The sequence below is a fragment of the Erythrolamprus reginae genome, chromosome 1, assembly GCF_031021105.1.
Source record: "Erythrolamprus reginae isolate rEryReg1 chromosome 1, rEryReg1.hap1, whole genome shotgun sequence".
NCBI classification, from domain to species: Eukaryota; Metazoa; Chordata; class Lepidosauria; order Squamata; family Dipsadidae; genus Erythrolamprus; species Erythrolamprus reginae.
In genome coordinates this window covers 10,713,609-10,727,350 of record NC_091950.1, presented here as the reverse complement: position 1 = coordinate 10,727,350, position 13,742 = coordinate 10,713,609, and the positions used below count along the sequence as shown (strand labels likewise).

At 45.8% G+C, this 13,742-nt stretch overlaps 1 protein-coding gene across 1 annotated transcript in view; it reads left to right on the top strand.

The window, feature by feature from the left end:
- The first annotated feature begins 1,003 nt into the window (after nucleotides 1-1,003).
- HDGFL2 (HDGF like 2) overlaps nucleotides 1,004-13,742 on the top strand; it is a 50,973-nt gene continuing 38,234 nt past the window's right edge. The window contains 1 exon segment of the mRNA XM_070744257.1: nucleotides 1,004-1,175. Within this exon segment, the coding sequence (XP_070600358.1) occupies nucleotides 1,104-1,175 (72 nt within the window). The 5' untranslated portion in view covers nucleotides 1,004-1,103.

Genomic DNA, 13,742 nt, shown 5'->3' with positions numbered 1-13,742 from the left:
CATACGACCATTCTGACACACGATCAGGGTCGTTTTGTAGGGCAGCAGCATTGTTAGTGGTGTTAAACAACTTTACATTGTCAGCAAAAAGGACGCAGCTGCTTTTAATATGATCCGCATAGGTTGTTGATGTAAAAAGCAGAAAGAGTCTGAATCCTACAATGTTGCCTTGGAGGACAGCGCTATTAGCTGGTGGATTTGATGAGGGTTCTCCCTATTTTGAGTACTTGTTTCCTGTTTGACAGGAACAAGGCTATCCATTTATGCAGGGGGCCGGAAATGGTGTTAAGAACATAGGTTTAACAGTAGTTTGTCATTTACCACTGAATCAAAGGCTTTGGCAGAAGTCTATGCAAATTGCCTCTATTGCTTTTCCCTGGTCAAGATATGTGGTCCAAATGTTTATGCAGTGTAGGAGTTGCAGATTATAGGACATTTTTTAATTAGGTGTAGGTTGTTCATCTCTTTAAGCGGGGGGGGGGGGATTGGATTGCTTGTCAGGTCACGAAAAGGGATCACATGACCCCCCTGGACACTGCAGCCCTCATAAAATAGGAGTCAGGCCCAATTTTGGTCACATGATCCAACAGGAGGGTGCAATGGTCATTAAGTGGGGCAAAATGGCCATAACTCTCTTTTTTCAGTGCCCTTGCAACTTTGAACGGTCACTAAAGAGTTTTCAGTCGTGGACCACCTGTAGAGCTCATTGCCTCCTTGCAAAAAGTGAGCATGTGCAGAGTTTCCCTCAAGTCGGCCCGCCCCCTCCGTGCCTCTCTCCTTAAGCCCCTCCCTGCCGCTCTCCCCCGCCTCTTCTAGCCAATCCCGTCTTCGTTTCCCCGCAATCTGCTCCCGCCCCGCCTTTCGTTTCCTTCCACGAGCCTCGATTGGTCGGGCGGTCAGGGGAGCGCGAGGCCGCGCGTGCCGCCACCCCGCCGGCCAATCCGGGGTGGCGTCGGCGTCCAAAAGACACCCGGGTCGGGCCAATGAGGCGCCGCCGGGCGCGCGTCCCGCCTCCCTCCCCTCTACAGGCCGGCGGCCACGCCCCTCCCGGTTGCCTGGCGAAGCCTGAGGCCTGGGCCGGGGCCTGCTCGCCCGTTGCCGCGATGCCGCACGGCTTCAAAGCCGGAGACTTGGTGTTCGCCAAGATGAAGGGCTACCCGCACTGGCCGGCTAGGGTGAGCGAGAAAGCCGCGAGGGGGGGGGGAAGCGCGGAGGGGGGGCGTGCGGGTGGGGGGGCATGGGAAGAGCCGTCGCCTAGCAACCGCGCCCTCCCCCCTCCCTCGTGACGGGGGGCGTCTCCCCTCACCCCCCACGTGACTCCATCCGGTGGGGGGAACCCCCTCTGCTGCACGGGGGGCTTCATCCTTGGGGGGGCTCTGTTAGGAGTGGGGAGGGGGGAGCTCTGGGGGCTCTGCACCCCCTCCCACCCCCACCAGGGGGCTTGGCAGCAGGAGGGGGTCCACCCCCCTTTGTAAACGTGCAGGGTTCCCTTCTTATAAATCCCCTGCGAAGCGTGCACACGTTTCGTGGGGGGGGGGGGCTGGGGGTTGCAAGAGTCAAGTCGTGCAAATGCAACCCTGCCATCCTTTCGGCGTGTCGCTGGGTCGTGTATCCGTGCAAGGATGGGGGGGGGGGGGAAGCCCCCGTGGGTGTACATGCAGGTGCAGGATACCATTGCTTGCTCTTGTATAGCTGCGAGAGGGCTCTTCCACTTGTCCTTGCCATTGTGGGTATACTTGTGTAGTTTATAGGTGCTTTGCAAGGTTTTAAAGATAATTTTTAAATTAATTATTTCTATTCTACAGTTCGGGGAGAGGGGTGGCATATGTCCAATATGGACATTATATGCCAATATATCTACCATTGGACTTATTGGACTTATATACCAATATATCTACAAAATATACCAATACAGTGATAACTCGTCTTTCGAGATACAAACCCGAGGTTTAAGATTGTTTTGCCTTCTTCCAAACTATTTTCACCTTACAAACCCAAGCCACCGCCACTGGGATGTCCCGCCTCCGGACTTCTGTTGGCAGCAAAGTGCCCGTTTTTGCGCTGCTGGGATTCCCCTGAGGCTCCCCTCCATGGGAAACACCACCTCCGGTCTTCTTTGTTTTTGCGATACTGCAGAGGAATCCCCGCAACGCAAAAACGGGCGCTTCACTGGCAACAGAAGTCCGGAGGTGGGGTTTCCCGGCGAGGGGAGCCTCAGCGAAATCGCAGCATCACCAAAAACGGATGTCCGGAGGTGGGGTTTTGAGGACTTCCGTGTTTTTGCGAAGCCCCACCTCCGGACTTCCATTGCCAGCGAAGCACCCTTTTTTGCGCTGCTGGGAATTCCCCTGCTGGGATTCCCCTGCAGCATCACAAAAACACAGAAGTCCGGAGGTGGGGTTTCCCATGGCGGGGAGCCTCAGGGTAATCCCAGCAGTGCAAAAATGGGTGCTTCGGCTGGCAAAAAGGGTGAGTTTTGGGCTTGCATGCGTTAATCGCTTTTCCATTGATTCCTATGGGAAACATTGTTTCGTCTTACAAACTTTTCACCTTACAAACCTCGTCCCGAAACCAATTAGGTTCATAAGATGAGGTATCACTGTATATCTTATTGGACTCATATGCCAATACAGTATATCTATGAAAACACACAAACACACACACATACGTATATATATATGTATATGTACATTATACATATACATACATAGACACACACATACGTATATATATATGTGTGTGCTCATGCTCACACACATGTATATATGTTTTTTCCCTTGGTACAAATGAGAGGAGGAGAACTTGTGGCATAGAGGTTAAAGCTATGCCTTACAGGCAGACTCCCCAGATTCAAATCCTGGTAAGAGTATGGCTAGCTGATGAGAGCCAAATAGTTTGAAACAGATCTATGCTAATCACTCTTCCTTTTCACTATCAGCAAAAATATGTTATAGATACATATATATAGATATACATATATACACATATACATATATAAACTACAAAAATATGATCTCTCTCTCTCTACATATACAGTACTGTATATATATATATATGTAGATTGTTCTGAGTTCAGGTTTTAACCAGTGTAATATTTTGAGTGTCTATGCGACCTTTCGGTGAAATCACATTCACCATCATCATATTTTGGCCTCATCAGCTAGCCATACCCTCACTGGGACTTGAACCTGCAACCTTTGCCTTGTAAGGCAGAGAATTAACCTCTAGGCTACAGTATCCAATCCCTTCAGCTCTGCACCAGGGAAGGGTTACATATTTTTGTGTCGAATCACCCTGGTGTATTGAAGGAACATCACAGCTCCTTTATATATATGTATACAGTATATATATGTGTGTGTATGTGTATGTATGTGTGTGTGTCACATGTTTTTGCTGAATTTGAAAATTAAAGGAGACATGTATAGTATGTATGTATGTATAAACTATTGCATTGGCATCCTTCAGTCTTGAAAGACCATGATATCATGCTCTGGATTCCCCAGAACATGAAGCCTGGGGAGGTTAGTATATCTCAGAGATGTGGAGAGTGGCGATCTGCTGCTTGGGTAACAGTCTATATATAGACTGTTAAAGACAGAGCCCCAGGTTCAAATCCCAGTAGGAGTGTGGCTACCTGATGAGGGCAAATAAGCCTGTGTGTGCTTGTTTATGTATAGGGGCTTTGTGTGTTTATTTATTTTTTATTTCGATTTCTAGGCCGGAGACTGAGGGCGACTTTTTATATAAAAAGTAAATACATAGACATAGCATATTAGAAATCGAAGTTAAAACAAGACTAATTCAAAACCTAAAACCCATTAAACATACTAAAGTCCAATTTAAGTGTGTTGTGCATGCTTAACATGCAACACATTTCGCATGTCTCTGTAGTTTATAGGTGCTTTGCATATATGTTTCTGTCTGTATATATATTATACACACACATATACACATACACAGAGAGCAAGAGGGAATATGAGAATGAGAATACTGTATTCTTTATATTTGTCAACAGGCAGTGGTTTATATGTGTACAGGATTACTAACTTATTAATTACAGTGATTCACTTAACAACTGAGGCAGGAAAGGGAATAAAATGTTGTTAAAACACATTACACAAATATCTCACATAACAACGGAAATTTTGGACTTGGTTGTGGTCGCAAATCCAGGAATACCTGTATGTATGTGCATTAAAGCCAATGTGTAGCCATTAAGTGAGTTTATTTTATTTATTTATTTATTTATTTATTTATTTATTAGATTTGTATGCCGCCCCTCTCCGTAGACTCGGGGTGGCTACAACAATTATTATTATTATTATTTATTAGATTTGTATGCCGCCCCTCTCCGTAGACTCGGGGTGGCTACAACAATTATTATTATTATTATTTATTAGATTTGTATGCCGCCCCTCTCCGTAGACTCGGGGCGGCTCACAACAATAACAAGAACAATGTAAAAAACAAATCTAATAATTTAAAAGACACTAAAAACCCCATTATTAAAAACAAGCATACACACAAACATACCATGGATAAACTGTATAGGCACGGGGGAGATGTGTCAGTTCCCCCATGCCTGACGGCAGAGATGGGTCTTAAGAACTTTATGAAAAGCAAGGAGGGTGGGGGCAGTTCTGATCTCCAGGGGGAGCTGGTTCCAGAGGGTTGGGGCCGCCACAGAGAAGGCTCTTCTCCTGGGTCCCGCCAAACGACATTGTTTAGTCGACGGGACCCCGGAGAAGGCCAACTCTGTGGGACCTAACCGGTCGCTGGGATTCGTGCGGCAGAAGGCGGTCCCGGAGATATTCTGGTCCGATGCCATGAAGGGCTTTATAGGTCGTAACAAACACAGGCACTGGCACATCACTTCCACTGCTTTGTTGACTGGACATGGGGTGGAGATGTATAACTGGGTATCATCCGCATACTGATGATACCTCACCCCATGCCTCTGGGGTTCTAGTCCTGCCTTAGGCATGAAAGCAACTGGGGAGATTTGAGCCAATCTTGGCTTGCCTATAAAGTAGTGAAGCCAGGATTAGACTATCTACAGTATACTGTGTAGACACACACACACAAAATATATACAGTGTATGTGTATACAGAGGACCAGGGGAGACATGATAGTAGCCTTCCAATATTTCAGGGGTTGCCATAAAGAATAGGGAGTCAAACTATTCTCCAAAGCACCTGGGGGTAAAACAAGAAGCAATGGGTGGAAACTAAACGAGAGAAGCAACCTGGAATTAAGGAGAAATTTCCTAACGGTGAGAACAGTTAATCAACGGAACTGCTTGCCACCAGAAGTTGTGAATGCTCCAACACTGGAAATTTCTAAGAAGATGTTGGACAACCATTTGCCTGAAGTGATGTTGGATTTCCTGCCTAAGCAAGGAGTTGGACTAGAAGACCTTCGAGGTCCTCTTCCAACTCTTTTTTCTGGTCTTAGAATATATATGATGTCCAGTACTTAATAATAGCTGTAGGTTCCTTCTGCCCCAGTATCAGGCCAGTGTTGACCCTCACGAAATGTCAAAGGCTCCTGCTTGAGCGTGGAAGAGTTACCTGCCTCTGTGTCCATGGGTAGTGTAGTCCATGGCGTTGTTATCAAAGAATTGTTGACTTTCTCTTGCATTACCCTATGATTTAATCAAGAGGAGCTAGGCTTGAGGGTTTGGGTCAGTGATGGGTGGGTTTATTTATTTATTTATTTATTCGATTTTTATGGCGTTCCTACAGGTATGGTCAGGTATGCAGAACTGGTAGAAAAATTTTGATATTTTTTTTTCTTTTTTCCCCTTTCTGGGCTCTGGGTATGTTTTTTCTATCACAGTTAATGAGGTTGAATGTATATAATTTTAGAAGAGCTCTCTCTCTCTCTCTCTCTGTGTACATACACAATACACATACACTTTATATAGTAGATAATGTATATTTTTGTGTGCCTGTGTGTAATGTGTATGTACACATATGGCATATATACATAGAATTAAATACTACTATATTTTGGATGTTTAGTAATAGTACAGTGGTACCTCTACTTATGAACTTAATTCGTTCCGTGACTGGGTTCTTAAGTAGAAAAGTTTGTAAGAAGAAGCAATTTTTCCCATAGGAATCAATGTAAAAGTAAATAATGTGTGCGATTGGGGAAACCACAGGGAGGGTGGAGGCCCTGTTTCCTCCCAGGAGATTCCTAGAGAGGCCCCATGGAGGCTTCTCCCCGCCTTTCCCGGTTACACTTTTGGAGACTTGGGTTTGTAAGTGGAAAATGGTTCTTGAGAAGAGGCAAAAAAAAAAATCTTGAACACGAGGTTCTTATCTCGAATAGTTCGTAAGTAGAGGCGTTCTTAGGTAGAGGTACCACTGTAAATAGATAGAGAAGAACCGAGGTAGCGCAGCAGGTAGAATGCAATACTGCAGGCCACTAAGGCATAGAAATCCATTAATTAATTAATGAACGAATTAATTAATTAATTAATTATTGGATTTCTACGCCGCTCCTTTCCGAAGACTTGGGGCGGCTTACAACATATAAAAAAACCTGGAAGCCGGGCCGTCACCGCCGAAGGAGGCTTGAGCCTCCCGGTCCTCCCCGCCCCTTCGCTGTACGTGTCATCCTGGGTGAAGCGCTGGGGGGAGGGACTCAGGAAGGTCCTCCTGCTCCCCCCACGCAGTCGAAAACACAATGGAGGTCTGCGGCCGGCGGCGGCTTGAGTCTCCCTTTGCTCCATGCCGCTTCACCCTGCCTGTCGTCCTAGGCGAAGCGCTGGGAGGAGGGTGTCAGGAAGGTCCTCCTGCTCCGCCCCCCAACCGAAAACCCAAAGGCGGTTTGCTGCTGCCCGCTTGAGCCAGGATGACAGGCAGGGCAAAGTGGCGTGGAGCAATGGGAAGCTGAAGCCACCGGCGGTTTGAGCCTCCCTTTGCTGCACGCCGCTTCGCCCTGCCTGTTGTCCAGCGGCAGCAGCGGCCCAACTTTTTGTTTTCAGCTGGGGGGGGGGAAGGAGAGCTGGCCTGACACCCGGCCCCCCAGCGCTTCGCTTTCTGCCGGCCAGAAGGAGGAGGAAGGGGGGCATCTTGGCCAGCCGCTGGAAAGCCAAGAGAAAATCCCAGGCGCTTCAGCTGGCAGTCAGGAGGCGGGGAATCTCGGCGGGGGCAGGAATCGAATGGGAAATCCCATCGGGTGTAGTCACAAGGCAGGGGAATCCCTGCATCAGTAAGAGAGCCCAGGGACCTGGGCTCGTGTTCGTAAGACGGAAAGGGTTTTTAATACGAGGCAAAGAAATCTTAACCCCCGGGTTCGTATCTCGAAAAGTTTGTATGACGAGGGGTTCGTAAGACAAGGTATCACTGTATTGATCAAATTGAACGGGTCCAAAGATGGGCTACAAGAAGGGTGGAAGGTCTTAAGCATAAAACGTATCAGGAAAGACTTGATGAACTCAATCTGTATAGTCTGGAGGACAGAAGGGAAAGGGGGGACATGATCGAAGCATTTAAATAAGTTAAAGGATTAAATAAGGTTCAGGAGGGAAGTGTTTTTAATAGGAAAGTGAACACAAGAACAAGGGGACACAATCTGAAGTTAGATGGGGGAAAGATCAGAAGCAACGTGAGAAAATATTTTACTGAAAGAGTCATAGATGCTTGGAACAAACTTCCAGCAGACGTGGTTGGTAAATCCACAGTCACTGAATTTAAACATCCCTGGGATAAACATATATCCATCCTAAGATAAAATACAGGAAATAGTATAAGGGCAGTCTAGATTAGTGTTTCCCAACCTTGGCAACTTGAAGATACTTGGACTTCAACTCCCAGAATTCCCCAGCCAGCGAACGCTGGCTGGGGAATTCTGGGAGTTGAAGTCCAAATATCTTCAAGTAGCCAAGCTTGGGAAACACTGGTCTAGATGGACCAGGAGGTCTTTTTCTGCCCTCAATGTTCTATGTTTTTGTGTTTCTAAGTCTGTCCACTGATTAATGGAATGATTGATTGACACCATCAGTAGCTTTTAAAAAAAATTAAAGTGCACTCAGGCCGGGTCCTTTGATGGCAGCTCTGCTTGCTGTTCTCTCTGGTTTGAAGGAACAGCCTACACACATTTCCTTACAATTACTTTCCAGCTTAACTGCCAAGCCATTGGGCTCCACACTTTAATTAGTCCGCTAAATCCTCTTGTCAGAATGCTCAGTCTGCAGGCTAGACATACTTTAAGAGTTTTACTGGCGTTATTTTCCCCAAATCTATAGGAAGTAGAACTGGATCGTAGTAGCGAGAAAAGAAAAATTTGGGGGGGAAATTTGGAGTTGGTTTGCAGTCGAAACATTTAAATATGTTAAAGGGTTAAATAAGGTCCAGGAGGGAACAAGGGGACACAAGAACAAGGGGACACAATCTGAAGTTAGTTGGGGGAAAGATCAAAAGCAACATGAGAAAATATTATTTGACTGAAAGAGTAGTAGATCCTTGGAACAAACTTCCAGCAGAGGTGGTTGGTAAATCCACAGGAACTGAATTTAAACATGCCTGGGATAAACATATATCCATCCTAAAATAAAATACAGGAAATAGTATAAGGGCAGACTAGATGGACCATGAGGTCTTTTTCTGCCGTCAGACTTCTATGTTTCTATGTTTCTTATTAGTAATTTCTGCCCTGGAATCTCCTTGAAAATCTTTGTCAGCTGGTAGTTTTCTGGATTTCTCCCCACCCACCTTTCTTCCTCTTTTTGGAAAATAAAGACAATATTTGCTCTTCTCCAGCCACCTCTTTGTTTACAAGGGGGTTTCAAGCAGTTGGGCTTGATAGTAGAGTAGAATTCTTTATTGGCCAAGTGTGATTGGACGCACAAGGAATTTATCTTTGGTACATATGCTCTCAGTGTACATAAAATAAAAGATACATTTGTCAAGAATCACGAGGTACAACACTTAATGATTGCCATAGGGGTCAAATAAGCAATGAAGAAACAGTCAATATTAATTGAAATCTTAAGAATGCAAGCAACAAGTTACAGTCATAAGTGGGAGGAGATGGGTGATAGCAATGATGAGAAAAAACTAGTACAGTGTTCCCTCGATTTTTACGGGTTCGAACTTCGCGGAAAGTCTATACCATGGTTTTTCAAAAATATTAATTAAAAAATACTTTGCGGGTTTTCCCCCCTATACCATGGTTTTTCCCATCCGATGATATCATATGTCATCGCCAAACTTTCGTCTGCCTTTAATAATTTTTTTTTAAAATAAACTTTAATAAATAAGCATGGTAAGTAATAATCTAAATGGTTGCTAAGGGAATGGAAAATTGCAATTTAGGGGTTTAAAGTCTTAAGGGAAGGCTTGTGATACTGTTCATAGCCAAAAATAGTGTATTTACTTCCACATCTCTACTTTGTGGAAATTCAACTTTCGCGGGCGGTCTCGGAAGCATCCCCCGCGAAAAGCGAGGGAACACTGTAGTAATAGTAGTGCAGACTTAGTTTGACAGTTTTGAGGGAATTATTTGTTTAGCAGAGTGATGGCGTTAGGGGAAAAACTGTTCTTGTGTGCAGTGCTCTGTAGGGACACTTTGAGGGTAGGAGTTGAAACAGTTTATGTCCAGGATGCGAGGGGTCAGTAAATATTTTCACAGCTCTCTTGTTGACTTGTGCAGTGTATAGGTCCTCAGTGGAAGGCAGGCTGGCAGCAATTGTTTTTCCCCCTGCAATTTTGATTCTCCTCTGAAGTCTACGTCGGTCTTGTTGGGTTGCAGAACCGAATCAGACAGTTATAGAGTTGCAGATGACAGACTCAGTGATTTATTTATTTATTTATTATTTATTAATTAGATTTGTATGCCGCCCCTCTCTGTAGACTCGGGGCGGCTAACAGTAAAAAGACAATATGAACAAATCTAATATTAAAAGTACTGTAATGTAAAAAACCCCAATTTAAGAAACCAATCATACATACAGACATAACATGCATAAATGTTATAAGCCTAGGGGAAGAGAATATCTCAATTCCCCCATGCCTGACGACAGAGGTGGGTTTTAAGGAGCTTATGAAAGGCAAGGAGGGTGGGGGAAACTGATATCTGGGGGGAGTTGGTTCCAGAGGGTCGGGGCCGCCACAGAGAAGGCTCTTCCCCCGGGTCCCGCCAAACGACATTGTTTAATCGACGGGACCTGGAGAAGGCCAACTCTGTGGGACCTAACTGGTCACTGGGATTCGTGCGGCGGAAGGCGGTCCCGGAGATATTTTGGTCCGATGCCATGAAAGGCTTTATAGGTCATAACCAACACTTTGAATTGTGACCGGAAATTGATCAGCAACCAATGCAGACTGCGGAGTGCTGGTGTAACATGGGCATACCTAGGGAAGCCCATGATAGCTCTCGCAGCTGCATTCTGCATGATCTGAAGTTTCCGAACACTTTTCAAAGGTAGCCCCATGTAGAGAGCATTACAGTAGTCAAGCCTCGAGGTGATGAGGGCATGAGTGACTGTGAGCAGTGAGTCCTGGTCCAGATAGGGCTGCAATGGTCACCAGGCAGACCTGGGTAAACACCCCCCTCGCCACAGGTGAAAGATGTTTCTCTAATGTGAGCTGTGGATCGAGGAGGACGCCCAAGTTGTGGACCCTCTCTGAGGGGGTCAATAATTCCCCCCCCCAGGGTAATGGACGGACAGATGGGATTGTCCTTGGGAGGCAGAACCCACAGCCACTCCGTCTTATCCGGGTTGAGTTTGAGTCTTTTGACACCCATCCAGGCCCCAACAGTCTCCAGGCACCGGCACATCACTTCCACTGCTTCACTGACTCAACTGATTCCTCTGTTGTATCATCAGCTCCTTGGGCAGTTTGAGCTTCCTGAGCTGGCGCAGAAAGAAGGCCCTAAGATGTGTGGACTTCAGTTCCCAGAATTCATTCCCTAACAGCCATCTTTGAGTCTGAATTCAAATTGAGTGTTCAAATCTGGGAATTAAAGTCCACCCCTCTTGGTTGAGAAACACTAGGCAAACCACCTCTTTCACTTACGACCACACCAGAGCCCAACCGTTATGTCGCTAAGAGAGAATTTGTGTGTTAAATGAACTTTGCTCCACTTTTACAAACTTTCTTGCCATGGTTGTTAAGTGAATCCCTGCAAGTTGGTAAGTGAATAACCTGTTTGTTGAGTGAATCTGGTTTTCCCTTGGACATTGCTTGGCAGAAGGTTGCAAAAAATATGACCTCGGGGGACATTTCAATGGTCATAAACCAGTTGCCAGTAATCCAAATTTTGATGGGATGATGATGGAGGATGTTTCAAAGGCCTGTAACTATAAAAAATGGTCGTAAGTCACATTTCTTGCTGCCGTAATAACGGTCACTAAAGGAACTGTTGTAAGTCAAGGACTTCCCATATCCTTGGGATGCCTTGATATTTTTTTTAGTACTCCTAACAAACCTCTCTGATCAATCTGATTTTTTCCTTCATGAATGATTGATATGTTTCTTAGTTGTTTTTAATAGGGGGTCATTCTTTGTCAAGTGGACCAGGTGAAATTGAAGCTTTACTTGAAAAGAAACCATCACAAAAACAACATACATGATAGAAAAAAAGTGCTCTTTCTAATGAAATTAGAAAGGAAAGACTTCATGAACTCAATCTGTAGAGTCTGGAGGACAGAAGGGAAAGGGGGGACATGATTGAAACATTTAAATATGTTAAAGGGTTAAATAAGGTCCAGGAGGGAAGTGTTTTTAATAGGAAAGTGAACACAAGAACAAGGGGGCACAATCTGAAGTTAGTTGGGGGAAAGAGCAGAAGCAACATGAGAAAATATTATTTCACTGAAAGAGTAGTAGATCCTTGGAACAAACTTCCAGCAGACGTGGTAGATAAATCCACAGTAACTGAATTTAAACATGCCTGGGATAAACATATATCCATCCTAAGATAAAATACAGGAAATAGTATAAGGGCAGACTAGATGGACCAGGAGGTCTTTTTCTGCCGTCAGACTTCTCCGTACTGAAGGAGCGGGTCCAGCAGTCACATGGGTTGCTCATGTCCAATCCGGTGGAACTGAGCCTAGTATTAAAAAAGCTTGCCGGATCCGCCCCTTCCCCAGAATTCGCTCAGTTCGCATATCCTGCGGTTGTATGTGATAGCTCGTTCAACATTCTAACACCTTCCCTTCGATCTTTCCTTCAAAAAAGTAGTAAGATTTATTGTCTTTATTGTATTACTTGCACTATTTGCGCCAGCCGTTTTAAAAGGGAAAAAAATAAAAAGCGGCTAGGCTTTTTTACTTGGGAGAAGTTGCGGTTTCGTTTTCCCCCGGCGGTTTTGCCGGTTACGATTCCTGCGGCCGCTTGTGGATTCTTCTAATCCCTTGGCCTGGAGGTCCTGGTGCAAGTATTTATTATTGGATTATTGCTTAATTATTGTATAAAAATATATTTAAGGGCTTATAAAATACCTCCTGCGGAGTGGGACGCCTTTAGTCTCCTGGACTTAGTCGATCGCTTTTCCCCTTAAGAAATTCTACGAAGCGATTTTTTGGCGCGAAGGCCTTCGCGCCCTTTCTTAAAATATCTAGGCCTCTCGTGTTGGCCTTCTGCCAGCCGCGTAGGCCTCAGTCCACCGCGTGGATCCGGGAGCGGGCCTTGGGGGTCCCAGGCTAAATTCTCCACCGGCCTAGCCTCCAACCAGAGTGCCTTGGTTTTACTTAATTGCAAAGTTTAGGGAGGCTGGCCCCGCTGGATTTGGGGGCACGAACTCTGGGTTTGCCCAGATTGTCCTCACGTTTCAGCAGCTTCGAGGCCTCGAAGCAGGATCCATTCCTCTTGGGAAGTCCTTGAAATCTTCTCCTTTTAATTTAATTATTGGCTCAGCCTTGTCTTCTGTTAATTGTCAGACTATGGCTACCTTTCCCAAGAGAGGCACAACTAAAGGTCCCAGAGAGGCCAGGCCTACAGGCGATGAGATTACTAGTATCCCCCAGGCCTCTTCCTCCTCTTCTCCAGGGGCCCGCCCCTCGACCAAGGTCACCAGGGCCGAGAAGAGAAGGGACCTAGCCCTACAAAAGATTCATGATAAATCAGCAAAACGTTTGAAAGTGCAGGCCCAAGTAATCAGTAGTCAGGACCCACCAGAGGCCTCTAGCCTGCCTCCTTCTGGGGTCCCTGTGTTATCTCTGGATGAGCCAAACCTAGACAGACCCCAACCTAACCTATGGGGCATAGGTCCAGAGGAACCAGATATTATGGAAGATTCCCCCCAGCCAGGATCCTCCCAGGCCTTTAGGGATTCTTCTGCCATTTCTGCTGATATTTCCAGCTTACCTCCTGAGTTCCAATCTATTTTTGCTGTGTTGTCCAAAGCCATTGATGCCAAACTCTCCTCCATCAATGAGCTTCCTTTACCTCTTCCTCCTTCTCGTTCCTCCCGCCCCTTGGGTTCTTCCCCAGCGGTCAGAGCTCCTATTCAGGATGACTCAGAGTCCTCCCAAGATGAATATGAGGATGTAGAGGAGGATGAAGACCCTTTCCAGGGCTTATCTGAGGACGAGGAATCCCAAATAAAGGTCCCTCCTCCTATTACTATTTTCCCTTCTCAACTATTCAAATCTCTCCTCCTCAAAGCTAGAATTTCTACGGGATTAGCGGCCCAGGAGAAACAAGCCTCCACTTCCACTGATCCCCCGGAGGAGAATTTACCTTACTTCACAGAGGAACAGGAGGATAACGAGGTAATCCCT